At 45.0% G+C, this 27,730-nt stretch overlaps 9 protein-coding genes across 10 annotated transcripts in view; 8 read left to right on the top strand and 1 right to left on the bottom strand.

Moving 5' to 3' along the window:
• The first annotated feature begins 1,496 nt into the window (after nt 1-1,496).
• LOC115400085 (claudin-4-like) lies at nt 1,497-18,350 on the top strand. Its single transcript, XM_030107736.1, has 2 exons — nt 1,497-1,607; nt 17,693-18,350. The coding sequence occupies exon 2, from the start codon at nt 17,715-17,717 to the stop codon at nt 18,348-18,350; it is 636 nt and encodes a 211-aa protein (XP_029963596.1). The 5' UTR covers nt 1,497-1,607; nt 17,693-17,714.
• On the top strand, nt 2,965-4,070 carry cldna (claudin a). The gene has a single exon (XM_030107739.1). It carries the CDS (start codon nt 3,044-3,046, stop codon nt 3,665-3,667), a length of 624 nt encoding a protein of 207 aa, XP_029963599.1. The 5' UTR covers nt 2,965-3,043; the 3' UTR covers nt 3,668-4,070.
• LOC115400086 (claudin-4-like) lies at nt 5,491-6,814 on the top strand. The gene has a single exon (XM_030107737.1). The coding sequence runs from the start codon at nt 5,536-5,538 to the stop codon at nt 6,169-6,171; it is 636 nt and encodes a 211-aa protein (XP_029963597.1). The 5' UTR covers nt 5,491-5,535; the 3' UTR covers nt 6,172-6,814.
• Nucleotides 8,142-9,470, top strand: cldnf (claudin f). Its single transcript, XM_030107740.1, has one exon. The coding sequence runs from the start codon at nt 8,324-8,326 to the stop codon at nt 9,056-9,058; it is 735 nt and encodes a 244-aa protein (XP_029963600.1). The 5' UTR covers nt 8,142-8,323; the 3' UTR covers nt 9,059-9,470.
• Nucleotides 10,070-11,261, top strand: LOC115400087 (claudin-like protein ZF-A89). Its single transcript, XM_030107738.1, has one exon. The coding sequence runs from the start codon at nt 10,163-10,165 to the stop codon at nt 10,793-10,795; it is 633 nt and encodes a 210-aa protein (XP_029963598.1). The 5' UTR covers nt 10,070-10,162; the 3' UTR covers nt 10,796-11,261.
• Nucleotides 14,944-16,067, top strand: LOC115400084 (claudin-4-like). The gene has a single exon (XM_030107734.1). The coding sequence runs from the start codon at nt 15,093-15,095 to the stop codon at nt 15,756-15,758; it is 666 nt and encodes a 221-aa protein (XP_029963594.1). The 5' UTR covers nt 14,944-15,092; the 3' UTR covers nt 15,759-16,067.
• A 2,232-nt stretch (nt 18,351-20,582) lies between the features above and the next one.
• Nucleotides 20,583-24,089, top strand: LOC115400974 (claudin-4-like). The gene has a single exon (XM_030109072.1). It carries the CDS (start codon nt 20,863-20,865, stop codon nt 21,538-21,540), a length of 678 nt encoding a protein of 225 aa, XP_029964932.1. The 5' UTR covers nt 20,583-20,862; the 3' UTR covers nt 21,541-24,089.
• sbds (SBDS ribosome maturation factor) lies at nt 23,346-26,115 on the bottom strand. Its single transcript, XM_030109071.1, has 5 exons — nt 25,897-26,115; nt 25,585-25,714; nt 25,229-25,429; nt 24,896-25,060; nt 23,346-24,723 (listed from the first exon to the last, which is right to left on the bottom strand). The coding sequence occupies exons 1-5, from the start codon at nt 26,022-26,024 to the stop codon at nt 24,598-24,600; spliced, it is 750 nt and encodes a 249-aa protein (XP_029964931.1). The 5' UTR covers nt 26,025-26,115; the 3' UTR covers nt 23,346-24,597.
• A 1,098-nt stretch (nt 26,116-27,213) lies between these two features.
• tyw1 (tRNA-yW synthesizing protein 1 homolog (S. cerevisiae)) overlaps nt 27,214-27,730 on the top strand; it is a 67,399-nt gene continuing 66,882 nt past the window's right edge. The window contains exons 1-2 of one of the 2 annotated variants that reach the window (XM_030109027.1): nt 27,214-27,356; nt 27,595-27,722. In XM_030109027.1, the coding sequence (XP_029964887.1) occupies nt 27,296-27,356; nt 27,595-27,722 (189 nt within the window). In that variant the 5' untranslated portion in view covers nt 27,214-27,295. The remainder of the gene's footprint in view (nt 27,357-27,594; nt 27,723-27,730) is intronic. The other variant, XM_030109028.1, reaches the window with a different exon arrangement.

Raw genomic sequence — 27,730 nt, 5'->3', positions numbered from 1 at the left:
GAAGTCTGAGAGTTTCAGCTTCCTGTTTGTGTCATGTGACGCTGCGCCGCCCTGAACATACGTGACTCATGGAAGATATTTACCTGCTGAAATTACCCAGCGAAACTGTGACGGTGCCTGAACAATGGCCTCGGGGCTGGCACACACACACACACACACACACACACACACACACACACACACACACACACACACACACACACACACACACACACACACACACAGACTTCCCCCTTATTTTTAACGAAACTTCTCCCTTTTTTTTTTTTTTTTTTTTTTTTTTTTTTTAGCTTTTTAGAAGCCAGATGTTTTTAACTGAGGACAGTTTCCATTGCATCAGAAAGAAAGAGATCAAGATATTTCATGTCATGACTTTATTCCTCCATGTAATGAAAAAGGTTGTTTTGTGCTTTTTAAAAGCAGGTTTATGGTTCCGTTTTAAAAAATAACAAGTAATAAAAAAGTGTGTGACAGACATTGCTCTCGTTAAACTGTAACCTGCTAAAAGAGCGACTCGCCGGAGAGGCCGTTGGACTGAGGCTCTGAGCGGCTCGGCGGCAGGCGGAGGCAGCCGTTACGGCGAGGCCCGGGCTTGCCTCGGTCCGCCTGCTGACACAAGTCCCGGCTTCGCCCTCTGGCACTTTCTCACCGCTCCCGTACTCCAGCCTTTCCCTCGCCGCTGCAGGAATGCGCCTAAGCTTCAGTGAGCGAGCGGTTCAAAGAGCTTCCTGACACAGTTTTGAAAGCATGGCACATGAAAGGTAAACAGTTTATTTACGGAGTGTGTTTTCGGTGCAGGAGTTGTAGAAGTTCGTGCTTCTTCTGATAGAGAGTCTGGCAGAAGACACAGAGTACAGTTGTCTTTCCACATGGTCAATAAAGTTGTCACTGAACGGTGTCTGGATTTCAAGTGTGGTTCACTCAGTAAATCAAAGCTAATGTAGATTTTTCAGCTTTTCTTGAACCTCATCAAATTCCCAGAATAATTTGAAGGTCATTTATGTTTATTTTCCAACTCCGAGAGACTGGAGATGATTCCAGCTGATTATTATTATCCTCAAATCCTTTTTCTTTTTCTTTCCAAACCTGGAGAAAACCCACAGAGTGTGGAGTTACTCCCTGAGAGCGTGGCCGACGCTGCTGATGAGAGTCTGGACACCAGGACTGATCCTGACCTGAAACCATCTCTCCTCAGACTCCTAATTGTGGAAATTCCTTTCGGCCTCCTTGTGTGTGGAACCTAATCTCCACCGCCAGGCTCGAGTACCTTCAATGATCCTACCGGGGATAAAGTAGAGGTATTATAGTCCTAAAAAGCAGTTCTGGCTCTTAAACACTGCCTCCATTCATTTCTGGGACAATCTGATTCTCTCTCTCTACCTCTCCCTTCGCCCCCTTTCACTTTTCCCTCTTTCCTTCTTTTTTTGCAGCAGTCTATCACCTGGAATCATTTGGCATGGCGTGCCAGCTGCCTCCTGCCGTCTCCTCACCGCTGTGGAGAAGTGATCAATAACTGGTCTGCAGAGCGTCTCTTCTCTCCGTCTGCAGGACGTCCAGCAGGAGAGAGCAGGAAGGCTTCCCCCTTCCAGGACCGGCATCGCCTCACGGTCAGCCCTCATCTCTTTCTTCACCTGCAGGAAATGAACGTTTTGAGAGAATCATGCATAAAAGCCTCATATATGGTTAGAATCACTGTCTTTATTTCTCTATTTCATTATTTCTAAACTGCTGCAGGATGTTGCAGTGTGTGAATTTCACTCCAGCTGTCAGATTAAGTTTGATTCTGTTTGTTTGTGGCTCATCGAAAGTGATTTATTTCAATGAGAAGATCGAAATAAATCAGAATATTCAACATTTGCCCCTGTTAAATAAATACCTTGCTTTTCATATTTCCCAATTGAACTGCATAATGTGATAAAAACTAATGAAGTCATTTAAACACGTCAGTGTGGAATGTTGGTCACTTTTTAAGTTGAAATGATAAACTTTCACTTGACGTTTTAATAGGAAAAAAAAAGTAAATCCTTATTCTGCATTTCGGGTTGCAGAGTGAAGGTAACTCAGATCTGTATCTTGGTTTGCTTCTGACTGGAACTCTGCTCAAGAGATGCATAAGATCACAAGTTCAGCAAAATCTTTCAGAAAATCTTTTCTTTTCTCTAAATATTATGAGGTTGAGAGGTGTTCATACTGAGCTATTTTCATAAATATAAATGCAAGCTGAAGTAGTCAAAATGTACAATTTTCCCCAGTTCTGTATTTGAAGTTGTTATTTATACGAAAGAACTTTCTGAAAATGGTCGATTGCTCACAGATTTGTTGGGATAGTTTGGTATTTCAAGTGTTCAGAAACCTGTTCACATGAAGTAATTATTTCTAAATTCCTGTCAATGGCAGATCTAGAAACAATCAGTGATATTTGTCACCGGGTTTGATATAAAAATCTTGGTATTTGTCCTGTTTTCTCTCTCTCAAACCAAAAAAACACAAAAAGTTGCACTGAAGTCATGAAGCTTTGAGTTTCTAATATTTTGTACTTTCTCTTGACCAACGGTGAAACACTTCCTGCTCTCTGCAGTTGGTTTCAGTCGACGCGGTCCATCGAACTTTAACGCACTGTCACGACCAACACACAGCGGGAAGCGAGCGGAGTGTGTGACGGCTGAGACAATAAGGGTGTGTCTGACGGCACTTCAGAGCGCGCCGCTCCAGAACCGACACCTGTGAGTCACCGCTGCTCTTACACCTGCTGTGGAAGCCTGACGGAGACAAAGGCCCACATGATGACACATGCCTGGGCCTGCCGTCGCAGGCAGGGGGGGTGGCGGCGGCGGTGGCGGTGGCGGGGGGTGGGGGCAGAAACCACGTCACGGCTCTCGGTGTGACAGTGGAACATGTGTCATGCCCCTCCGGAGCTCAGCGTATATAAAGGCCCGCTCCAACCTTCTCCAAACATTCGCTGTTTGGGGGAACTCTCAGGCACGCCACAGCCTCTGGACTTTTTCTATTTGGAACGACAGCGGCGCGACTTTCTGACGGAAACATGGTGGCGGCAGGCATGCAGGTGCTGGGCATCGCCCTGTGCATCATCGGCTGGATCGGAACCATCGTGGTGTGCGCCCTGCCCATGTGGAAGGTGACGGCCTTCATCGGGCAGAACATCGTGACGGCGCAGACGACGTGGGAGGGCATCTGGATGACCTGCGTGGTGCAGAGCACGGGCCAGATGCAGTGCAAGGTGTACGACTCCATGCTGGCGCTGTCCCAGGACCTGCAGGCGGCCCGGGCGCTCATCATCATCTCCATCCTGATCGGCATCCTGGGCATCCTGCTGGGCATCGCCGGGGGGAAGTGCACCAACTGCGTGGAGGACGAGACCTCCAAGGCCAAGATCGGCGTGGCGGCCGGCGTCATCTTCATCATCGCCGGCGTGCTCTGCCTCATCCCCGTGTCCTGGACGGCGAACACCATCATCAGCAACTTCTACAACCCGCTGCAGGTGAACGCCCAGAAAAGGGAGCTGGGCGCCGCGCTCTTCATCGGCTGGGGCGCCGCCGCCCTGCTCATCCTGGGCGGGGCGCTGCTCTGCAGCAACTGCCCTCCAAAAGACACCTACTCCGCCAAGTACTCCGCTCCCCGCTCGTCTGCGCCCAAGGACTACGTGTGAGGAGGGCAGGCCGGGCGGAAACGCCGCGAGACTGAACAAAAGACTCGGTGGAAATGCATTGTGGTCCGCGAAATTGATTCATGATGTCCATTTTTCTCAGTTCGTTACTCTGACGTTGAGTTTTGTTGATCCAGGATTTCTTTTCATTGATGCTGAGATAAAAAAAAAAAAGGGTGTGCCCCACACCCAGAAAACTGTTATGTGAACTGAGTCACGCACGGTTTGATCAGTGGGAACCGTTCACTCAAACTCTGCTTCTCGTCTCGTTATTTTGATGTATTTTGTGTCAATCATTTTTGCTATTATATGTTTTTTTTTAAAAAGCATTTACATATCATTTCATGTTCGAGTGTGTTTTTATGTCTACCTGAAACTGTAAATAAAACTGATTTGTTTACACTCATTCACTGTGTTTTACGTCTTTTTTTAAAATGAAACTTTGGATAAAGTGGAGCCCGAGCAAAAGGAGAGGAGCTGATGCCTATTAGCAGGCAGCCCATAGAAACTCAGCAATGATCAACAAAAAGAAACAGATTTTAACTCCGTGAAACTAAGTTCCTTCTTATGAAGTGGAAAAACAAAACTCTTCCATTGAATCCTTTGTGAAAATATGAAAATAATAGTGTGAATGGAAAACAGACATTGAAAAGTTAAAAACAAAGAGTGTTTGTGACTTTCAGGCTTAACGCAGCATAGTGTCTTTCTACATAAGATGGCAGAGCAAATCTGTGTGTGTGCGTGTGTGTGTGCGTGTGTGCGTGTGTGTGTGTGTGTGCATGCGTGTGTGTGCGTGCATGTTTGTGAGCGTGCACGCGCAAGTATGCATCTGTTTTTCTGTCATAATATTTTTGTCATTTGCATTTTTAAACTACAGTTATATTTCTGGAAACAGATATTTATGGATGTAAACACTGGATTTTTTTTAAATTTGAAGTTACTTTCTGTGGGAAATAGTGTCTTTTTTTTATTTCTAATGATAGCTTCAAGCTGTGTGCTGCCACTCTGCAGCGATTCTCTGTCCGACACTGCCCCTTGCTGTAATGAGAATAACAGTACAACAGAAAGAGAGAGAGAGAGAGCGAGAGAGAGAGAGAGAGAGAGCGAGAGAGAGAGAGGAGGGTTTGTTTTGTTTGTTTCACAGGCTTATAATAATGACAATGTGGAACAGTTGTTCTCTCTTTTTTTGTTGTTGAATTCAGAGATTAAATGTTCCGATCACAAAACTTCAGGCTTCAAAATAAAATATATAAAAGATATTCATGAAAACATTTGGTGGAGTCACAATTTCCCCAACTGAACATATTAAAATACAGTCATTCAGAGCAACAAAAACCCAAACTTTATCCCCAGAACATGAATTTCTCCCTTTTTTTCTTCTTCTCCGTTTTTAAGTTTATTTACAGACTATTAATCTGAAGTTTATTTGATTTGAAGTTAACTTCAGGTGACCGCAGGGTGTTGACCACTTTTACTCCTCCTGAACCAGCTGAGCTGTTCCAGCAGTGCATGGCCAAGACTTCAAACAGTCAATATTCAGGTTTGTAGATTATATAAGTTGAGATAAAATGTTGCTCAGAACCGTAATAAGGTTCACAAAGCTTCAGTTACAAATTGTGAGTGTGAAAAGTGTTTGTTCTCTTGTCTGGAAATCTGACCTTGAGTGTGGGTTTCGAGCAGATCAGCGCTCTTGGAGGTCACTGGATGTGTGTTTGTGTGTAAACTTGTCGTGGCCAATCGGGCTGAAGTGCTGTGGAGTCGCACGCCCTCATCCCCGCGTCCCGGCTTCCCACACCGGAGCCTATAAACGCCGCCTCGCGCCGTCCCGCCTGTTCTTGGCTGTTGGCGTGCGGGGGGATCACGGCGGCGACATGGTTTCTCAGGGGATCCAGATCATCGGCATGGTGATGTCCGTGGTGGGCTGGTTCATGGTCATCGTGGTGTGCGCCCTGCCCACGTGGAAGGTCACGGCCTTCATCGGGGCCAACATCGTGACGGCGCAGACCATCTGGCAGGGCATGTGGATGAACTGCGTGGTGCAGAGCACCGGCCAGATGCAGTGCAAGGTGTACGACTCCATGCTGGCGCTGCCTCAGGACCTGCAGGCCGCCCGGGCCATGATCATCATCTCCATCATCACCGGCGTCTTCGGCGTCTTCCTGTCCATCGCCGGGGGGAAGTGCACCAACTGCATCGAGGACGAGCGCTCAAAGTCCAAGGCCTCCATCGCGGCGGGGGTGCTGTTCATCGTCTCGGGGCTGCTCTGCCTCATCCCCGTCTCCTGGTCGGCCCACAGCATCATCACCAACTTCTACAGCCCGCTGGTGATCTCGGCCCAGCGGTACGAGCTGGGCGCGTCGCTGTACATCGGCTGGGCGGCGTCCGCGCTGCTGCTGATGGGCGGAGGCCTGCTGTGCTGGAACTGCCCGCCCAAACACGAACACCGGCAATATGTGTCCAACTTCACGCCGGTGAAGAGCATCTCCACGTCCAGGGAGTACGTCTGAGAGGACGAGGACTGTCAGAGGTCACATCAAGGTCGCAGGAACTGCAGCTCCTGGAAACAATGCAGCTCAAGACACCAATACTCCAACACGTCGCGAAGTCCCAGCTCAGCGACGCGTGATCAGTTTGTTTTTCTCTGCTCTTCCTGGCAGCATAAATAATGGCTGTTTGCCGTCCAGTTTCGAGTTTCGGGTTTCAGCCAGGATTGTTGTTTTGCTGCACTCTTCAGCGATGCTGCACATCTTGATCACTCAGTATATTCACTTTTTAAAAATCAACTCCGAAAGACTGAAGTCATGCTTGCTCCTCATTTTCAACATTTTGCTTTCAGTATCTATCACCATTAAACACCCATTTTCCAGATAAGATAACCATTGCCTGTAAATATAACTAGAAATTTTCATTTCAGCTACATCTTACTGCTAAAGACTGTGACTTTGCTAAAAATTAAAATGACTAAAAATATTGCTTCTACCATTTATTATTTCTAAATGTTATCATACTTTAAAAAGGGGATTAAATGTATGAATCCCTGTTTCCTGTTTTTGTGTTTTAATGTATTTGTTCCCCGTTCTGGAAATTCTTTGTTTGTTGGTGTAATTTGTCGTATCACTGTAAATAAAGTCTCGCTGGATAAATGCTGACTGATGCTGTGTGAATCAAAGCTTTTTGCAAAGCAGGTTTTAGAAAGAAACTTCAGGAAGGCATCAGTCATGGGAATCAGGCACGGCTTTTATTATGCAAAGTCATCATCTATTATCTGATTGTTATCAACAAGGACGGCTTCCTCTTCGGCTCGAAGTGTTTGTTTCATGAATATAAGCAGGTGGAGGGACGGCTCCCAAAAATCAATCAATACATTCTAAATAAAAACAGAATGCACAGAATGTCACCAAACCATAATTCATTCACAGTAGAACATAAACATTTCCAATTTACTGCAAGAGCTAATTTTCAGTCATTTGGATTAATTTGCTGCAGTTCAGAAACATGGTTGCTTTGAAAAGAGAATTTCAGGGAGGATATTTTTAAAGTGTTTCAGAGGTGAAGCTTCATCACACTGCAAAAAACTAAAACCGAGCAGTTTCAGACATGTGGTCCAGTATGTGAAACTGCAAATGATTTGATGATACCATCATAAAAAAATTACATTGTCTCATCATGATTTTGACTAAAATGGAGGGAAATGTTTGAAGCATCAGAAATGGGAAAATTGCTCAAATAACAAAAATAAGACATGTACAACTGCTTAAAACAGTTTCAAAATTACTTTAAAAAAATAGGAAGAAAAGCCAAATGCTGCCCAATGCCATCGCACTGGACTTTTTTTTTATTATCTATTGTTTTGTATTGCTGCACTATTTAATCTAGATTCCTCTTACTTTTATTCTTTTATTCTCTAAACTTCTATGCCTTCGTACACTGCTGATCCTGGGTAACAAACTTTGTTTTCACACAGAAGCACGGAAACGACAGTTAAGACCTTGAATCTTGAAAATGTCAAAAGTGCAGAAAAAGAAGGATGAAACCACTAAAATCAGACAGAAAGAAATCTTAACATGCAATGAAAGGTTTATCATCATAAAGTGTCAAAACATCAAAATGTGAAACTGTTTAAGCTGCTAGCATCGTTTTAAAGGCTGAACATGTTTTTGTGTGCAGTCACATTGGATTTGGTAGAAAGTCATAAAAGTCATTTGATCCCAACCAGGATGTTTTTTTTTTGACATAAGTTCTCAAATCTGGAAACACGATCACATGATCACTATTGCTGAAAGTTTGTAAAATTAGACGCGATGTGTTGGGTTTCTCTGTTCCGTGATCTGGGCTGATTTGGGGATTATCAACTGCGACGATTGGCTGGAGCGACGTCCAATAAGCTCCCATCACAACAACAACCAAAAAGAGAAATCTGCATATGGAGGCTGGTTTTACCAGCACAAAGACGGGTCATTGTTGAATGGATGGGCGCCACTCCTCTTACCGCTAGCAGAGGAATCTCGTTTGGCCAGAGGAACTCACCCGACCGCAGCTCAGCCTTCCTCTTTTTCACTGTCTGAGGAGCAGCGGCGGAGAGGAGCCGCGACTCGAAGCCGACCGGAGCCGCTCAGCGAAGAACCCGCTCTCGCCCGACGCAGACCCAGCCTCTTCACCATGGGGAAGATCGGCAAGGAGACGGCCGGCCAGATCATCAGCTTCATCGGCCTGGTCGGCGTGGCGGTGACCTGCGGCATCCCCATGTGGAGGGTGACTTCCTTCATCGGAGCCAACATCGTGACGGGGCAGATCATCTGGGACGGCCTGTGGATGCGCTGCGTGATGCAGAGCACGGGCCAGATGCAGTGCAGGCTGAACGAGTCCGTGATGAGCCTGAGCCAGGACCTGCAGGCCGCCCGGGCCCTGGTCATCATCTCCCTCGTCTTCGGCTTCGTCGGCTTCATCATCTCCTTCATCGGCGCCAAGTGCACCAGCTGCCTGAAGACCGAGCAGTCGGGCTCCAAGGTGGTGATCATCGCCGGCTGCCTCGTCATCGTCGCCGCCGTCCTGGTGCTGATCCCCGTCTGCTGGTCTGCGGCCATCACCATCAGCGAGTTTCAGGACCCCTTGACCATCGACACGCAGAGGAGGGAGATCGGAGCCTCCATCTACATCGGCTGGGCCTCTGCTGCCCTGCTCCTGATCGGGGGAATCATCCTCACCACCTCCTGCCCGCCTCAGACACCCTACGGATACCCCACGTACCCTCCCGGACAGCTGTACCCTGCGCCTGCATACCCGCCGTCGTACGCTCCGGTGTACGCTCCCGCGTCGTACACTCCCTCGGCATCTTACGCGCCCGCCAAGCCGTACAGAGCGCCGTCCGCCTATTCTCCCAGGCAGTACATCTAGACGCGAAGGGACAGAAACATCTGCCATGAAGGCTCGAGCAGCCTGTGTTGCTGCTGGAAAGAACAATCGCACCGAAATGCACGTTGCTTTGTTTCTCTGGAAGATGGCAGACTGGAACACATGGTCTGTGGTGTATGAATTCACCCATTCACTGTGAATGTTGAATTTTATGAAAATGCCATAAAAAGCATCCCTCTGTGTGAATCAGTGTCGTGCTTCAACACAGAAATCTCTGAAATGTGTGTGCACAAGAAGTTCCATTGCACATGAGGAAGTCTTTGTTGATATATTTATTTTCCTGCCAAATTACTGATTTTGTAAATAATGAGTGTCTGTGACGTGATCAGTGTCTGTAAACATGACTTTATTTTTCCGATTACTTGACAGAATTTCAATAAAATGTTTCCTGTACCATCACTTTTTCTGTTTGGAGTCTTTAATACTGTGAAATATTTTCTCTAACCTGATTGAAGTTTGTTAGTGTAAAGATGACAGACAGAAACAACAAAACAACCAAAAAATACTGACATTATTTTTTATTTTAGAGATTGTGTTTTCTTAATTTAAGTCCAAAGGTGCTCATGAAAGTCATTTATAGAGATGCGATAACGAAAGTGGAGACATTTCTTTGAAAACGTTGTAAACGTGACGATGATCCATCCATCCATACATGGACTGTCCTGACATCCGGTGAAACTCCCTCTCTTGTTTTCTTTCAAACCTGAAACTAGTGACTGGACCTGAAGTCCCAGTAGCCTGCTCAGTCGGCGGTTGGCCAGCGGTAGATCATTGTTTGAATGAGGAATGCGGAGCCTCTTTACAAACTTCAATTAGGCAAGCACAACTTCGGCCTGATGCTCATCTCGTCGAAACTCCGCCGAGAGCTCATACATACGATGGGAAGAATCTGGTTGGGCCGGTAAATCACTGGTTTCAGGTCAGAGGGAAGGACGCTACGCTATGACTCCGCCTCCAGAAGGGACTGCCTTATAACCGCAGCCGGAGCGCCACAGTCTCCATTCTACTTTACGACCGCAGCCGACCTGCTTCGGGAACGTCTCCCTTCCTTCGCTTTGCTCACCTGCAGCTGACTCAACCCTCACCATGGTGTCAATGGGGCGACAGATGCTGGGCTTCGTCCTGGCGGTCATCGGCTTCCTGGGCACCATCATCGTCTGCGCCCTGCCCATGTGGAAGGTGACGGCCTTCATCGGGGCCAACATCGTGACGGCGCAGGTCATCTGGGAGGGCCTGTGGATGAACTGCGTGACGCAGAGCACGGGCCAGATGCAGTGCAAGATCTACGACTCCCTGCTGATTCTGCCTCAGGACCTCCAGGCCGCCAGGGCCCTCGTGGTCGTGGCCATCATCGTGGCCGCTCTGGGGATCCTCCTGGGCATCGCCGGGGGCAAGTGCACCAACTTCGTGGAGGACGAACGCGCCAAAGGCAGAGTGGCCATCGCCGCTGGAATCGTCTTCATCTGCGCCGGCGTCCTGGTCCTCATCCCCGTCTGCTGGTCCGCCAACACCATCATCAGGGACTTCTACAACCCCATCCTGACCAACGCCCAGAGGAGAGAGCTGGGCGCCGCGCTCTACATCGGATGGGGCACCGCTGCACTTCTCATCCTCGGCGGCGCCCTCCTCTGCAGCACCTGCCCCAAAAAAGACGGACCCGAGTATCCAGTCAAGTACTCGGGCGCCAGGTCTGTGGCGTCCAGCCGGGCCTACGTCTGAGGACCTCTGCTGCAGCGAGAGAGACTGTGGGTGATTTCCACTGTGCAGAGCCGGCCTCCTTCATTCTGCGGTTCGGATGGTGACACCCAGAGAGAAGAGACTTTTTCGAGAAATTCAGAATTGCTTGATGGAGTGAGACGGTGTGTTTCATCATGGAACGAGAAACGCGGGGTGTGAATTACAGTAGTGGCAAGAAAAAACCTCCAGCAGGCGTGAAGACCGGACTGAGCTGTTAAGCTTTTGTCAATTGTAATTATTCTCTGAATGTCTGCTGGAAAATGTCAGCTCTGATAGCAGAATGTAAAATAGTCCAAAAGAGCTGTGATGGAGTGAAATGTGCTCAGTACCACTGGTGTCTTGAGAACGTGTTTATTTTTTCAGATATCTTTGTTGAATGGAAATACTATAGCATGAATGTTTATTTACTTAAATTGCTGGTTTTTAATAAAACTTTCACTAAATATTCCTTTGTTTGTGTCTTCTTGGATCACTCAGAAAAAAAAGAAGAAGAGGGAAACGGTTAAATCAGAAACTTCAGTTGAGTTGACTTGCACTGAAGAGAAACTAAAATTAGAGAGCAGTGATTTTCAGCTTCCTGTGGATTTGAAGGTGTTGTGATCAGCGGACTGTGAAATGGCAACCTACTTTCAAAAGCATCCTGCTGTTTGTTTAGACTGTTCACGCTGACTCCCAACGAGTTCGACCGGTTTGCGCAGTTTACACTGTTGGTTGGAGACTTTTATAATGGATCTGGTTGTGTGTGTCGGTTTAGAGCCCAACCCAGACACCGGCCTCACTATGTACCCCGGCAAGTCGGACCAGGAAGAGCTGCTAAACCACAAACACAAAAACAACAGTCATTAATTAAAAGTGATATGAGAAGATGTGGAAACTTACAAAACCAAATCAGTGTGTGGAAACAAACAAACCAAAAAAAAAAACACAAAACACAAAACAGGAAAATGTCTGAAAGTTTTCTTTCTAAGTTCACTTCTAAACATCAGTCGTGGATTCAACATTTATTGACTCGACTGATTTAGACCAGTATGTTATTGTAAAACTGCACATCTGCACCTTTTCCAGGATAAACTGTGATCATTTGCCACTTTAACTAATTTCTCAAATGCAATCAAGTCAAAATGAATGGAAAAGAAAATAAACGCTTTGAATGTTGCTTTCGGTTGGAATCATAATTGTAATACATTGTTCAGGAACTCTAGAATAATGGAGCCTTCACACACTTTTTTAAGACACATCTTACTCCCAACACAGAGACCTTACACGTACAGAAGGTTAAAAAAAAAACATGAATTATTTTAATTTAGATAATGTAACATTAATAAATTAGGACCAAGGAAAGACATTTTGCTGTTGCATGAGTCAGCAAAGAGAATAAAACTGGCCGTATTATTTCCACGGAGCACTGAATCGTAGATCTCCACATTAGTTGTGTTTACATGGAAAATAAATAATTAGTTTAAATGCTAAAATATTTTATTTGAATTCTAATGGGAATAGAGGTGTCGTAACCCTGTTTATGATCACATCTGAACGTTTAATTCTCACAGTAATTGAGAAGAAATAAAAATGGCCCTAACCTTAACCCTAGCCCTAGCCCTGGTCAATACAGAAGACAACAAATCTGTCTTCGATTTGTCTAACTTATGAAGATAGCTGGATGTGTGATCATGTGTTTCATCCCACAGTGCATTGCTTCATGGATTGATACGCTCACTGAATCGTTTGTGCAAACCTGCACATCGATCTGGTCACTTCATTGCATGTAAACGGTTTGATCTGATCCCTCAATCAGGAGGCCTTCAGTCAGAATAAAAAAAAAAACAGGCAAAAGCAGCTCCTGATGATGTGTGTGTGTGTGTGTGTGTGTGTGTGTGTGTGTGTCCTGTAATAACCTGCCCACGGTGCATTCTTCAGCTGGGATCTGTTCCAACTCATGAGTCTGATGAAGTTATACATTCAAATGTGGATGAAGAGATTTCATGGTATATTTCATTCGGCTTCTTCTGTGTTTGCATATTTTCAACTGTGTGTTTTAAAATGATATGGAAATATACACAATAGACCATCTAAAACTCAGATGAAAGAGGGCTCCTGTTATCTCTCACTGAGCCTGAACGCTCCATTAAAACCACAACATGAGTGTATAAATAGCCGCACAGCGTTCAAACAGGCCTTGTTTATAAAAAAAAACAGTTTCAGGAAGTTTCTCCTGTGTTTTGAATCATCACAAACCTGACGTCAGCATAGCGCAGCAGGGTGTGTCCGCGGCGTGAACACACCCTGCTCTGCTGTGTCACATTCTCCGCGGTGAGAGAGTGAATCCGCCTCAACCAGTTACAGACCGATGGCGCCTGCTGACGGAGGGAACGTCTTCTTCAGGTTTCAGTACAACAGTGACTCAGCAGCAAAACCTCAAGAAGGACTTCAGTAAATAAGAAAGCGAACGCGATTATTTCGCTCTGAAATTGGGTTGAATTCATTAATTCATCACCTGCATGATTCTGCTTTGACCTTGAAGCCTGTGTGATTTTATTATTTAAGATAGGTCAAAGAAATACACTCTGCATTATTACAGCAGTAATATCTCCTTGTTTGGGAGTGTTATATGTCAAATCGCTCATGGAAACACATGAAAATGAAACTCAAAGCTTGGTCTACATTCTGTATCGTGTGTTTGTTTGAAAGCTCTTTATATCGATAGCGTCGCCTTCACAGTGGAACACAGGAGCAGGATCGTTAAAATAAGCTGATTTTTATGTACCTGAGGTTGAATGATAACTGGTTCCTCAATTCAACATTTTTTTAAAGGGTTAATTTCAAGTTCCAGAGTGTTTTATTCAAAATATTATGAAATATAAAATAAAATATAACATTTTTCTATTATTTCAGTGTTGAATTTTCTAAAGCACAAACAATGTTTCATTTTTTTTCAAACAACAATCTTAAACTCTACAATAAAAGGGAAACTTGAGAATAAACTAAATGAATTATTCCTGCAGATTGTTCCAGTAACTCAATGCCCCACATTATGGCACAAACTTGTATTGTAATAATTTACCGGTTGGATAAAATTGTGAAGGTGACTGTTGCTTCATCTCACTCTGTTGATTGGTTTTGTTTTCATTTATTGATATTCAACAAACATAAAGATTTCTACTTCAAAATTTTGTGGAAACAAAACATTTGTTTTACTTTGTCCACAAATATAACCTGTTAAGACAACTGAAAACTGCTTAAAATCAGGTAATTGGAGGGGTTACTTGTCAGTCAAATATAAAAAATAACCTTATCAAATCATTGTTTTTTTAAATTCTATGATGTCATGTTCATTGAAGTCTTCTGGCTGAAGTGACCCAGAGTGAGAGTAAAACCTCCTCTATTTCCAGTTTGGCTGCTCGGACCTCTCGACCAGCAGAGTCCATTCTGTACGAAAGAGAACAGCAAAGCAATGAAACACAATTTTCAGATGCAATTTCAAATGTTTGAAAAAAGAGCATTTAGATCCAAACTCAAACTCTAACTTTTTTTCTCCAACCTCCAGCAATAAGAACACTAATTTTGTGCAATAATGAATATCAAGTACTTTGTTATATACTGTAACCCTCATTCATAGAACCCAGCTTAATGTATTAACTTTCACAAGAAATCTAACTTTTGTCGTTCTCAAAACGATAAGAGTTGAAACAGTTAGGTCTTGAAAATGTATTATTTTTTCCTTCTCGCGGTGACAGGAGGAAGCAGTCTGATCCGTCCTCACCTGATTTTAGTCCCTGCATGTCTTTCCTGAGTCATAGTGAAGTTGTTTTTCTCTCTCTCTCTTTCCTGAAAGTCTCCTCCCTTCATACAACAGTCCCATTTTAACAATAACTTTCTCTTAGGTTGAACCTTTTTTTGGTAAAAATTGAAAGAATAATGAGAGAATTTCTTTTATTTTGTGTGATCAGAGTGTCTGTTGGGCCGCCGCTACCTTTCCCTCCAGCAGGATTAAAAACACCCACACTTGTTTGTTGGTTCATTTTATTTCCCACACGGTTTTTTTTTCCTTTAATCTTGCTCTCAGTGTTAAAACAGCTGCAGTGGCTCAGCCCTCATGTGGATATTTGAAACCCAGAGCTTGCTGGTGCTTACACACAAAGAGTCCTGCATGCCTAGTATTCCTTCGCAGGGCGTCTCGTCTGTCCTCTGCAGGTTTTCTCTCACACCTCCCATTCTTCAGACGCTCGCACGCCCGCCCGGGCTCTGATATTCGCCAGCAGACGCTCGGAGAGGGAGGACGATGGGTTCCATGGGGATGCAGGTCGCCGGCTGTGCCCTGGCCCTGTTCGGCTGGATCGGGGTCATCATCGCCTGCGCCGCCCCCATGTGGAGGGTCACGGCCTTCATCGGCAGCAACATCGTCACGTCGCAGACCATGTGGGAGGGCATCTGGATGAGCTGCGTGGTGCAGAGCACGGGCCAGATGCAGTGCAAGGTGTACGACTCCATGCTGGCGCTCACCCCGGACCTGCAGGGGGCCCGGGCCCTCACCATCGTCTCCATCGTCGTGGGCCTCGCCGGGCTCCTGACGGGCTGCGCCAGCGCGAAGTGCATCAACTGCATTCCCGACAAGAGGGCCAAGGCGAGGGCCCTGGTGGCGGCGGGGGTGCTGCTGATCATCAGCGGGCTGCTGTGCGTCATCGCCGTCTCCTGGACCGCCAGCATCATCATCAGGAACTTCTACAACCCCACGCTGGTGGACGCCCAGAAGCGGGAGCTGGGGGCCTCGCTCTACATCGGCTGGGGCGCCGGCGGGCTGCTGCTGGTGGGCGGGGGCCTGCTGTGCGCCAACTGCCCCTCCAAGGACGACGAGGCGCCGTCGGTGAAGTACCTCATCAACAGGTCGGCCCCGGACAGCAAGGTGCCGTCGTTCCGGTCGTACACGGAGACAAAGACGTACATCTGACGGGCGAAGTGGGAGCACGCTCCGCAGCGACTGTTTGGGCTCCAGAAGCAGAGCTTTGGACCATTAGCTGCTGTGAGGCATCCAGCAAATGGACATGTGAGCAAAAACAAACCGACAATGAAGGAAATTTGCACTTTTGTCTCGTAAAGGAGTCACACTTCAAAGGAGACGACAAAACTCTGGGTTCAGTGCTTGATTGTGGGAATAAAGTTGGTATATTGTGTTTGGAAAGAGGTCATTTCAGCTGACTCTAAGGATTTTGTACCATTTTGTGGTTTTATTCTGTCACATTAAATGTACAACTATTGTCAAGGCTTTTGTTTGTTTGATTTTTTTTTTATTTATATATATAGATGTTCGAGGAGAAAGTATGTATCGGTCATCAATCAAAGCCAAAACCCGAAAACCTGTTTGTCAGGAACTTATCAAAAGAAAGAACAAAATGATGACTCAGGGACAAGCGATCCCGTTTATTACGGTGTTTACTGAAGCGTCTAAACTCAGTTTCGCTCAGAACTGTCTGACTCTGCATAAAAACTCGGCCTCGGGTTGAAGAACTCAAATATCTGAACAGAAAACTTCCGCCTCAGGATCAAGAAACATAGAAATGTTCTTTAAACTGGTTTCTAAAAGCACTTTTAAAGTTCTCTGGTTTCTCCACTGGAGTTCTGTCTCAGCCTTAGGAAGGGTCATGTCATAAACTATTATTTAACTGAATTTACACTTATTTTAACTTTAATTCATTCAATTAAATCCCCCCCCCCCCCCCCCCCCCCCCCCCCCCCCCCCCCCACACACACACACACACACACACACACTTTGAAAGTTTCTACTGGCTGACTCAGTTTTCATCAGCCCTGATTTTATGATGTTAAATCACTAAAATGCTTTTAAAAAATATCAAAAAAAAGTGAACATTTCTTAACAACCACTTATAAAACCTTCATATTATTTGTCTCATATAATCTGAACACTAATAACTTCAGGATGATTTAATAGAGACAGAAACAAAAGTCAAAAAGTCATCACACTCGCTTACAGTATATATTCCTGATTTTGACTGTGATGCATACTTTTACAGTGAAAAAGGATTCAATATTTATTTCACAGGAACATAAAGCAGTAGGATTTTAAAGGTTTGCAGTTAACAGCTAATTCTGAACCTGCTTTTAACCCGTATTTATCACAATGTCAAAATACTGAATAAGTGGAAGTAATTATTTCACATTAATGCACATTATTATCCTGTAATAGGCACAAAAATGCAAATGGTGACTTATCTCTTTCTGGAAAACCAGGGAGAAACTACAGTTCTAACTGAACTAACACAATATCAAATAAAATTAACGACAATAGTTCCTATTTATTCGTTTTGCCCTCACACTCTTATTTGTCCACTTCTTTCCCCCTTGATTTGTTACTGCATCACGATAGAAACTTATTTCACATCTTTCATCTGATTTTATTCAAGTTAAATATTTCTTTTTGTCTATTCTTTACCTTTTGAAATCATAATAAATATAGAAGTTGCCATACACGTGGACGCTTCATCATGTAATCCTTTTAAAATCCTGTTTGAGTTTATTTCCTCCTCCTGTCTCGGCTGAGCGGCCCTTATCATGGGGTTGATCTGTTATGGCGTGCTGCCACCTAGCCTTATCGACTGGAAAAATCTCTGACTCTTTTATCTCATGATGCAAATGATGGTGAACAAAGCCAGCCCTCCTGGAAACACCCACACTTCAGCTGAGCTCTGTGATCACAGTTTAACAAATTAAATAAGTTGGATCTGCTCAGAAAACAAAACCAGAGAATTAAAAAAAAGGATTTTTTTTAGTGATTTATAAGAAATTCTCTTTTGTGTTGCATATTAAACTGATTGTGAAACCTGTCCCCGTTCTCACTTCACGCTCTGGTCCGTGTTCTCCCCGCAGGAGTGTGTGTGTGTGTGTCCCCATGGCGCTGCAGGAGCTGGGCATCAGCCTGGCCATGGCGGGCGTCGCCGGCACCATCCTCATCTGCGCGCTGCCCATGTGGAAGGTGACGGCGTTCATCGGCACGCACCTGGTGGTGATGCAGGTGTTCTGGGAGGGGCTGTGGATGACCTGCGTCAGCGAGTACACGGGCCAGATGCAGTGCAAGCTGTACGACGCCCTGCTGGACCTGGCGCCCGACCTGCAGGCCGCGCGCGGCCTGGTCTGCATCGGCCTGGTGCTGGGCTGCCTGGGCTTCCTCGTCTTCCTGCTGGGCGCTCGCTGCACCAACTGCCTGGGCCACCCGCGCATCAAGGCCCGGGTGGTGCTGGGCTCGGGGGCCATCTTCTGCCTGGCGGCCCTCACCACCATCGTGGCGGTGTCGTGGACGGCCAACTCCATCATCAGGGATTTCCACAACCCGCGGGTGCCCGAGGTGCTGAAGCGGGAGCTCGGGGCGGCCATTTACATCGGCTTCGTCACGTCCGGGCTGCTGTTCTGCGGAGGGGCCGTGCTGTGTGCGAGCTGTCCGCCTCAGAGGGCCAGGTTTCCCTCCAGCGGGTACACGCCGGCTAGAACGGCCACGCCGAGCAGCTACGCCGTCAAAAACTACGTGTGAAGACACGTGTCAGCGCACGAGGAGCGAAAACCAGAAACACACTGCAGTACAGACCCCCGTCTGCTTTCTTTACGGTTCGGGTTTCATTGTTTCAATAAAAAATTTTTCCTAATATCTCATCGTAGGTATTTGTGTTCGCTTTGTTCCAAATGTTTCAAATGTTTCAAATAAGTGTAATTGGTTCACACATTACATCATTCACTCGTACCTCCATAATCACACCTCGCAGTTCAGTTCTAACATAACGCTGGCCATAGTGTTGCATCGTGGTACAAAATATTCATTGGCCACTTAAAAATATATCCCCACACTAAGAGATGCCCTGATGAAGAGCACAAGTGTACACAAGGTTCCTCCAGAGATACTAAAATATTTCATGATTGTTAAATCGAGGAGTTTTTATTTCTTCTTATCTGAGTCTACCTCTTTAAAAAAAAACTCATTTAACCCATCAGGCTGCACATCACAAACATCCACTATTGACCTTTACACATAAGATTCATTCAGGTTCTCTGAATTATTTGATCTTGTTTTTTTCCCCCCATTCTTCTTTTTCATGCCATTTTCACATCGAGGAGCATTTTACTATAATTGTCAAACAGTTATTTTGAGCAGACTACGTTTTCTTCAATTCGAGTTGTCTTTTGAATGTGTTGGAGGATCCAGATTCTCACCCAAAATATTTCATTCAATGGTAAAAGTCTCACTTTTAACCTCTGATATACACTCACCAGCCACTGTATTAGGCACACCTGTCCAACTGCTCGTTAACGCAAATTTCAAATCAGCCAATCACAAGGCAGCAACTCAATGCATTTAGGCATGTAGAGATGGTCAAGACGATCTGCTGCAGTTCAAACCGAGCATCAGAACGGGGAAGAAAGGTGATTTAAGTGACTTTGAACGTGGCAGACGGGCTGGTCCGAGTGTTTCAGAAACTGCTGATCAACTGGGACTTTCACGCACAACTATCTCTAGTTGAAAAAGAGAGAACATCCTGCGAGCGGCAGTTCTGTGGGCAAAAATGCCTTGTTGATGAAAGAGGTCAGAGGAGAATGGCCAGACTGGTTGGAGCTGATAGAAAGGCGAATAACCACTCGCATCAACCAAGGTCTGCAGAAGAGCATCTCTGAACAACACATGGAAGATGGGGTTCAGATGGGGTTCAGCAGCAGAAGACCACAGCGGGTGCCACTCCTGTCAGCTCAGAACAGGAAACTGAGGCTACAATTCACACAGGCTCACCGAAATTGGACAATAGAATATTGGAAAAACATTTTTGAGTCTTGATTTCTGCTGCGACTTTCGGATGGTCGGGTCTGAATTTGGCGTCATGGATCCATCCTGCCTTGTATCAACAGTTAATGCTGCTGGTGGTGGTGTAATGGTGTGGGGGATATTTTCCTGGCACTCTTTGGCCCCAGTACCAGTGCATCGTTGCAACGCCACAGCCTACCTGAGTACTGTTGCTGACCATCTCCATCCCTGTATGACCCCAGTGTAACCATCTTCTGATGGCTACTTCCAGAAGGATAACGCGCCATGTCATAAAGCTCGAATCATCTCAGACTGGTTGCTTGAACATGGCAATGAGTTCACTGTACTCAAACAGCCTCGGCAGTCACCAGATCTCCATCCAACAGAGCACCTTTGGGATGTGGTGGAACAGGAGATTCGCATCATGGATGCGCAGCCGACAAATCCGCAGCAACTGCATGATGCTATCATGTCAATACAGACCAAACTGGAATGTTTCCAGTACCTTGTTGAGTCTATGCCACAAAAGAGTAAGGCAGCTCTGAAGGCAAAAGGGGGTCCAACCCAGTACTCGCAAGGTGTACCTAATAAAATGGCCAGTGAGGGTAGCTTAGATTCCACTGTGAATGAAACACGTGTTTGTGAGCAGAGAAAATCATCCTGATTTCTTTTACAATCCTCTCTTTGTCCCCACCGTTCATCAGACAGTTTGAGATAAGTCGGTTTAACTTGGTTCTCATCGATCAGAGATAGATGAGGAGGATCAGAGAGCTGTGGTTTTCCCTGCTAACCGCCTGTGAGCCGAGTGTTTGGGCCTGTTTCAGTGCCGGTCCTGCTCCACTCCACCCCCTGCTGAGAGAACAGAAGCCGAGAGCGTCAGAAGCAGCTTCAAATCAGTTTCCTCTCAGTCAGCTGACAGCACAGGGGAAGCTTTGTTGTTCCGTCTGAGCAGGAAGGGGGAGAGAGGGATTGTTTTGAAACCATGGCAGAGCAAACAGAGGGATCTCCCTCCTCCGCCCAGCTGCAGGCACGCTGTGCCGTCTTTTCAAGAATACCGAAAAACTGGTTTCCCCTTTCTGAGCAGACATGCAAAACAGACACACACACACACACACACACACCCACAGGGATCCTGTGAGGCTCACACATGCACACACACGCTGAAATAACACCCCTCCCTCGCCGAGCCGCTCCGGCGCCAGCTGTTTTTCGGTGAAGGCCCGCAGTCCGGGGACAGTCGAGGCCGGCCGGAGTCATGGACTGGCGGCTGGAGCTGGCCGCCCTCGCCGTGGCCGCGGCCGGGTGGCTGTGCGCCGTCCTGACTCGCATCCTGGCTCTGTGGACGGTCAGCGGCAGCGTGCGGAACGTCACGGCCTCCCTGCCGGCCTACTGGGACGGGGTGTGGCTGCAGTGGGACCACTGGGACCTGGCCCACGACGGCAGCCTGCACTGCTCCTTCTACCAGGCTCTCATGTCGCTCTCGGGGAACTTCCGGACGTGGCGGGCGCTCATCATGGCCGGCATCGGCGCCGGGGCCTTCGCCGTGGCGGTGGGAGCCGCGGGGATGGTGTGGTTCCCCAGGCGAGGGCAGATCAAAGTGTTTTCTGGTGGCCTCTTTGTTCTGTCCGGGATCCTGCTGCTGGTTCCCACAGCCTGGACGTGCCACCACACCAGCCAGCCACTGGGGGGCGCCGTGCCGCTCAGGAGAGCCTGGGGGCCTGCCCTCTACCTGGGATGGATCTCCTTCGCCCTGATGCTGGCCGGAGGGGCTTTCCTCTGCAGCAGGTGCCCCAGGATGGAGCGGCAGGAGGGGGAGGCCCCTGACAGCAGCAGGTACCCCGCCCTGGAGGACGAGTCCAGCCACCCGCTGAGCAGGATCCACAGGACCACCTTCACCAGCAGCCAGTACGAGCGCAGATCTGAGCCCATCTGACCGCACTGGGACATCCTGACGTTCAACAAAACATTCTGTGGTTTGTGTCTGTGGATCCAGAAAGACTTTGGTTTCACATCTTGAGCAATAATCATGCACTGATGGTTTAACTGGACTGAATGATTACTGACAGTGATTCACACACAGGACTTAAACATCTGATTACAATGTTTTGTTTAGTTTATCATCATCCAACTTTTAGTGAAATTAAGAGGCTGTGTATGTTGCATAGAACTGTTTCCATTCATTTTCACAGTTTAAATCCACTTTGAAGAGATCCTTCTGGGAATGTTTGTTTGAGCACTGGACTGCTTCTGGGTATTCTCCTCAGAATGATTAAACAACTTTCTCATGATTTCACTGAGTTGTAATGAGAGCGGACATGCAAACCATAATGTGAAAATCAGGTTACTGTTCCCACAAAGGAAAAAGAGATGCTGTTGATTGAGTTACTGCTTTCTCATTTGCCATAAACCACTTTTAAAACCGCCAGTGTGACACTGTGATGCTGTTGAAAGTCCCACTGCTGCTGGGTTTGTGGTTCATTCATGTAGCTGGAAACTCAGAATTGGGAAGGAGTTATTTTCATATGAGAAGTTTTCACAGGAAAAGTCAGAAAATAGAATAACAGTAGATAAATGACTAGCAGCACTGTCATCAGATTCTCTGTTCAACTACAATATTGACATTCCAGAGTACATAAAAAAAAAATCTTCAAATAGATGGATAAGCATCTCCATGTTCAGTGCATTTCTTCAATGTATTTGTTGCTCCAAATGTTTATATTTACAAGCAGCAAGTGTTGTATTTGAAGACAAGATGAAAATAGTGAGAAAATGAATGGAGAACAAGTAGGTTTGTTTACGTTCATTGAAACTGCTGCTTTCTGTGAATTCACTGAAACTGATTCCCAGGAGGAAGTTTTCCAGTTTCACCTTTCCAGCCTCTCCTGAATATGTCACTTATCACACAGTTCAAAAAAATGGAAATTTGTCTGTCATGAAAACTGAAATTTCCCATTCAAAGTGAAAACATGACAAAAACCTTAAAGAAAGTTCACCGTCATAAATACCTGCAGATACTCATATTAACCAAAATAAACTGTAATGTGTGTGAAGTGAAATCTTTTCTGCATATCATAAATGTTGTTTTCGTGCTAGACTAACTGTATTTTTAAATTTAACTGTGATTTATGTTTATTACAAAATATACACGTCATTCAGATCATCTTCTCAGAATTCATCCAGACCTGAGATTTTCCCACAGCGTAGCATTTCTCCCACCTCGAAGTGGGATTTTCCAGCTTAAATTATGAGCTTAACATGGACACTCGTGAAATGTGTGTTGAACAACATGAACCAAATAAACCAAGAACGAGAACTAAGTGTTAAAAATCGAACACCAAGAAACACTTTTATTTTATATTGTATATTTTTTAAAATCATTTTTTTTCAGTTTTACATTGACAATGTAACCCACTGAAATGTTTCTTGAAGGTTTATTTGTGTGGAATTTCTGCAACAAATTTTCCGGATGAAGGATTAAAAACAAACAAACAAAAAAAATCAGTTTGCATCTCTGTTCAATGAGTGAAGAAACAAAGATGCTGAAGCTCAAGGGAATGAATCCAGTGTGTAATTCAAAAAGATATAACCAACAAAATGTTTTTAAAAAATAAACTGTTTGCAGCCATTTGTAATTATTTAGGGAAGTTAAAAGGACAAACAAGATGCAGTTCCTGTTTCTGTTTCAGGGACTTTTATAAATAACCTGGCAGAAAATAAGATCTGGCCGCTGGTAAGATGAATATTGAAATTCTATGCACTTTTCTTAATTTTTCTTTTTGAACAAAGTGTTTTGTTTTTTTTTTTGTTTGTTTTGTTTCTGTCACTGGAAATCTTTTAACTATTCTTAAAAACACTTTATTTTTTTCTTAAAACTTGAGAAAATAAACTATACTTTGAGAGGATGTACTTAACTTTTTTCATAAATTCCATCATTTTTCTCATATCTCACACATTTAAAGCTCCTTCCCAACTTTATGTTTCTGTATTTCATAAATCTTGAATAACGGATATTGTATGTTGGTCGTATTGTACTCGGGTGAGTTTGGGTTTGACTCTCAATCACCTTAATCTGCTGCCTCCTTGCTCTGGACATTAAACATGTTCAGAAAATGAATTTCATGTACATTTCTGATCAAGGATTTCTGAGTAGACTTTGCTTTCTGGTTTAGATTAAGAGTGCAGATCTAGATTTAGTGGCTTTTCTGGCTACCAGATGCTTCAGCAGTGCTTCAAACCCAGCAGCTGTGAAATCTTATTCTACTGGCAGCCCTGACTCTATTTTATTTGATGGCTGCACAGTCAGTTTGAGAGTTTCTCCTTTACTGTGCAGATTGAGTTTGTTTTGTTGTAGATAAAAAGATACATTTCAAAAAATGTTTATAGATCAAACAGGTGACTGATTAACGCTCTAGTGTGTCGCAGCACAGTGTTGAAAAACACTGATTTAAGGAATAAATTATACAATATTCAACATTGTTGTCATATAACTCTTTAAATAATGTTTATTACCAATGTGATCATGCTCATATTGAAGGAGTTTCAGACTTTTTGTGATACATTTTGGCAAATTGGAAAACAATCACTGTATATTCTTAGCACAACAAAAATACTTGTAATATTTATTTGCTTCAGAGCAAGAACATTCATTATAACAAAATATAAACTATTGGGCTTCATGAAGCTGTATAGATCAGTGGGAAGAGAGGAAATGGCACACAGAAGCAGGAGGAAGGCTGAAGGGATTATGTCCAGATGAGCTGAACTGAATAAATAAAAGATATTTAAAGACCAGGACTGACCTTTAAACTCAGTTAGAAATGCTGATTTTAAAATAAACTCCACACATCAAGCAAATCAAAAACCCTTTCTTTTGGTTAACTTTATAAACAGCTGGACAGGAGCTGCGTCGGGTCTTGCAATGTGTGTTTTTTGTTGCCTCAGAGAAGCAGGTTAGTGTGGAAAAGGTGCTCAGTCCCGACTGGCTGTGTCTCTATAGTTTTTCGTCTCCCTCCTCCACGTCCTTCAGACTGAGGACCTCCAGAGAGCCCCGGCCCTTCGTCTCACACCGGATCAGCTCGTCGATCTCTCGGAAGCAGCCGGGATCCACGAGACAGACCTGAGTGAGGAGACCGACAGATTAATAGAGTGAAACTGTAGGGATCTACTTGAGTGACCAAATATTTCATGTCCCTCATTGATTTGGTTACTAAATAGTGAAATCACAAGGAAAAGACAGAACAGGAAGCACAGCTGACAGCAGAAAGGTGGAGAAACGAAACCCTCCTCACCATTTCCAGCTCCTCATCGAAGTCCTCGCTCTCCACCACCTGCAGCAGCGGCTTCAGCTTCTCCTTCAGCCGCTTGGCCTCCTTGGCAGGCAGCACCAGGCGCAGCCTCATGTGAGCTCTCTGGATCTCCATGGTCTCCTTCAGCTGCCGGATCACCTCCAGGGCCTGAGAACCAGCCGACACAGCAGTTTGAGTAGGGAATAAGAGACCAGTTACACAGAGCATAAGCAGCGCAGTTTGTGAAAAACCGCCTCTGCCACAGAGGCTGCTTTAATTCTGTAAAATGATGTAAATGGTGGTACCACACAGTCGGCGCCTTCGCCGGCTTCTCACCTGCTGCTTGGTGCTCTTGTTGGGTTTGACGGAATAGTGGATGTCCTTCATGGCCCGCTCGATGAGGCTGACCGTGTACGGCCTCTTGGTGTCAGGGTTGACGCACTTCTCCGCCACAATGGTCGCGATGTCCCTGAACATCGTCTCCAGCTGACTCTGCCTCTCTTTGTCCGACACCTGAAGCTCACCTTTGGCCAAGATCTGTCCCCAAACAGAAGAGGAAAATAACCTCGAATCCATTTTGTCACAATGAAGTACTGATGAATGTCACTTTGATATTCCACCATTCAATGAAATGAGCAGTAAAACCAGCGATCTTTAGAGGACAGTGTGGCAGTGTGTGTGTATGCACTGACCTGTTTACAGATCTCTGTCAGATCATCTGTCCCAAAAGCTTTGGTCAGGTCGTCCTTCTTGGCCACCTGCCCTTTGGACACATTGACGAACACAGAGTGTGTCTGCAGGACCTCATCCAGGTCTTTCTCTCTGTAGGAAGACAACACGAGATAACACAAACACGTCTGAACCACGTGGTCTGACTGCTAGCTAATAGCTCAGAAACGGCACAAACTGATAAACGAGATCATTTAACCAACGAAATTAAAGGTAATAACAGAATAAACATGATTTAAAGACTCTGGGTGAGGAGAGGTTTCGATGTGACTCACGCTCCGGATCTCCAGCTCATGACTTTATTTTTGTAGCAGGCGATTTCAAAACGCTTCCCTCCTTTCTTCATCCGCACCACCGCCACGTTGGTCAGGCGGATCTGATTCGTAGGCGTGAATATCGACATTTTTTCCCAATTATAAGACAGCGAACTGTCTCCAACTTAAAACAAAACACAAACTCCAAGACGTCAGCCCTGACAGCGTCCCACCCGGGTGTATCCTCTAAAGCAGTCCGATGAGAAACATTGACTCAACTCAAAAGGTCCGGCTTGATAATTTTTTTTTTTTTCATAGCATGTTTCAACAGGTAAAACTAAACTCAATTGCATTCAAAAGACACCAATATTTTTATAAAAAAGTAACACGACAGTGTAATACGAGCAAAGTTAAGAAAATATAAAATCTCACAAGATCATTCCTGGTTCAAAGAAAGTGTCTCGTGCTGGCATTGAAAGATAGAGTGCATTTGAAGAAAATATTAGCCGTATTTGGAGAGTCAAGATAAATCAAATGGAGTAATTTCGAATCATCGAAGCTTTCACCTTTGCAATGAGTGCAGTACTGATTATTGACCACCGGAGGACAGTGTGCACAATATATACCGTATATACACACACCCACAGCACATTATCACCCCGATAAATGTGATGCTTTGCATGTCTTTTCCTATATACAATCAATGGTCTTTTCACAAACTGAATACATGAACCCTGAAAAAGAATTAACATATAATATCAATATACACGTCCATTCTAAATAGGTTCAAATTTGGAAGTTACTGCATTTGAAAAACTATCCAATTCAATTCAGTTCAATTCAATTCAATTCAATTCAATTCTTCTCTCAGAAAAAAATGCCAATGTTTCATATTTAGTCTGTTTATCAAACGACAAAAAATAAGTAAAAATTGTAAGAATCCATGCACAACGTTTTGTGACGAGACATGAAACCTCTCTCATAATAACAATAAGAACAATGTAACATTCCTGGATGAAATACACTAAGTATCCTTGTAATCTTGTGATATAATTTCACTTTTTTGCCAAAAAACTATAATCAGGAGAGACAATTTTAGAAATCAGATGTATTTTGGGGTGAATTTTCCTTGAAATGTAAAACTTTTTAAAAATTAAAAGTACACAAATAAGTCTTTGATTGCTGTAAATAAATATATGTTTGAATCCTCAAAAACTCATAGAATCATCCTGATTTCTTTCTAAATCAGAAACATTTTCAGAATTTAAGGATTTAAAATTAAAAAAAATAATAATTATTACACAGCCAGGAAACAGTAAAACGACATTTCCCAGAATTCCCAGCGACCAAACAACATGGTGGCCTCCTCTCCAGCAGCTGTGGATTGTGTACTTTAATGTAGCTGCTGTCATTTCCAACCATGCTGACCTTGTGTGTTTTTCTTTTGCTCCTCGCGCGCCCCGCGTCCTCGCGCACCGCAGGTGAGACTCTCTGCACACGTTGAAGCAGGCGTTGCTGAACCTGTCGCCGGGTTTCCCCCTGAGCTGCTCTAGCTAGCTGTGTTGCTAACAGTCACCCGCCTTTTATTTCCTGCCTGCAGTCCCAGGATTGTTGTTGTTCTGTGCGGACTGGAGCGCGGAGAAAATCCGCTCCTGCTTCGCGTTGGCTGAGTCATTTTATGGGTGTGAGCTCTGTTTGTTGTGTTTTCTGTCCCTCCAGACTCGGAGGATGTCAGTCCTCCCTCTCAGCCCAGTCTCCTGTCCCTGTGGCACAACAGGCTGTACCTGTACACTGCTGCTGCTCTCATCTTGGGCATGTGGTTATCACTGAAGATGGTTCTAAAGAAGGTGAGTCA

The sequence above is a fragment of the Salarias fasciatus genome, chromosome 14 (genome assembly GCF_902148845.1).
Source record: "Salarias fasciatus chromosome 14, fSalaFa1.1, whole genome shotgun sequence".
NCBI lineage: Eukaryota > Metazoa > Chordata > Actinopteri > Blenniiformes > Blenniidae > Salarias > Salarias fasciatus.
The sequence above is the reverse complement of the archived record's forward strand: the minus strand, read 5'-3'. Positions and strand labels throughout refer to the sequence as shown.

Excerpts from the sequence above, each read along its gene's own strand:
- cldna (XM_030107739.1), top strand. The coding sequence starts at position 3,044 with ATGGTGGCGGCAGGCATGCAGGTGCTGGGCATCGCCCTGTGCATCATC.
- cldnf (XM_030107740.1), top strand. The coding sequence starts at position 8,324 with ATGGGGAAGATCGGCAAGGAGACGGCCGGCCAGATCATCAGCTTCATC.
- sbds (XM_030109071.1), bottom strand. The coding sequence starts at position 26,024 with ATGTCGATATTCACGCCTACGAATCAGATCCGCCTGACCAACGTGGCG. Across the intron at positions 25,715-25,896 it reads ATGAGCTGGAGATCCGGAGC|AGAGAAAGACCTGGATGAGG; the intron begins GTGAGTCACATC and ends GTCTTCCTACAG. Across the intron at positions 25,061-25,228 it reads ACAAGAGCACCAAGCAGCAG|GCCCTGGAGGTGATCCGGCA; the intron begins GTGAGAAGCCGG and ends GCTGGTTCTCAG.
- LOC115400084 (XM_030107734.1), top strand. The coding sequence starts at position 15,093 with ATGGGTTCCATGGGGATGCAGGTCGCCGGCTGTGCCCTGGCCCTGTTC.
- LOC115400086 (XM_030107737.1), top strand. The coding sequence starts at position 5,536 with ATGGTTTCTCAGGGGATCCAGATCATCGGCATGGTGATGTCCGTGGTG.
- LOC115400974 (XM_030109072.1), top strand. The coding sequence starts at position 20,863 with ATGGACTGGCGGCTGGAGCTGGCCGCCCTCGCCGTGGCCGCGGCCGGG.
- LOC115400085 (XM_030107736.1), top strand. The coding sequence starts at position 17,715 with ATGGCGCTGCAGGAGCTGGGCATCAGCCTGGCCATGGCGGGCGTCGCC.
- LOC115400087 (XM_030107738.1), top strand. The coding sequence starts at position 10,163 with ATGGTGTCAATGGGGCGACAGATGCTGGGCTTCGTCCTGGCGGTCATC.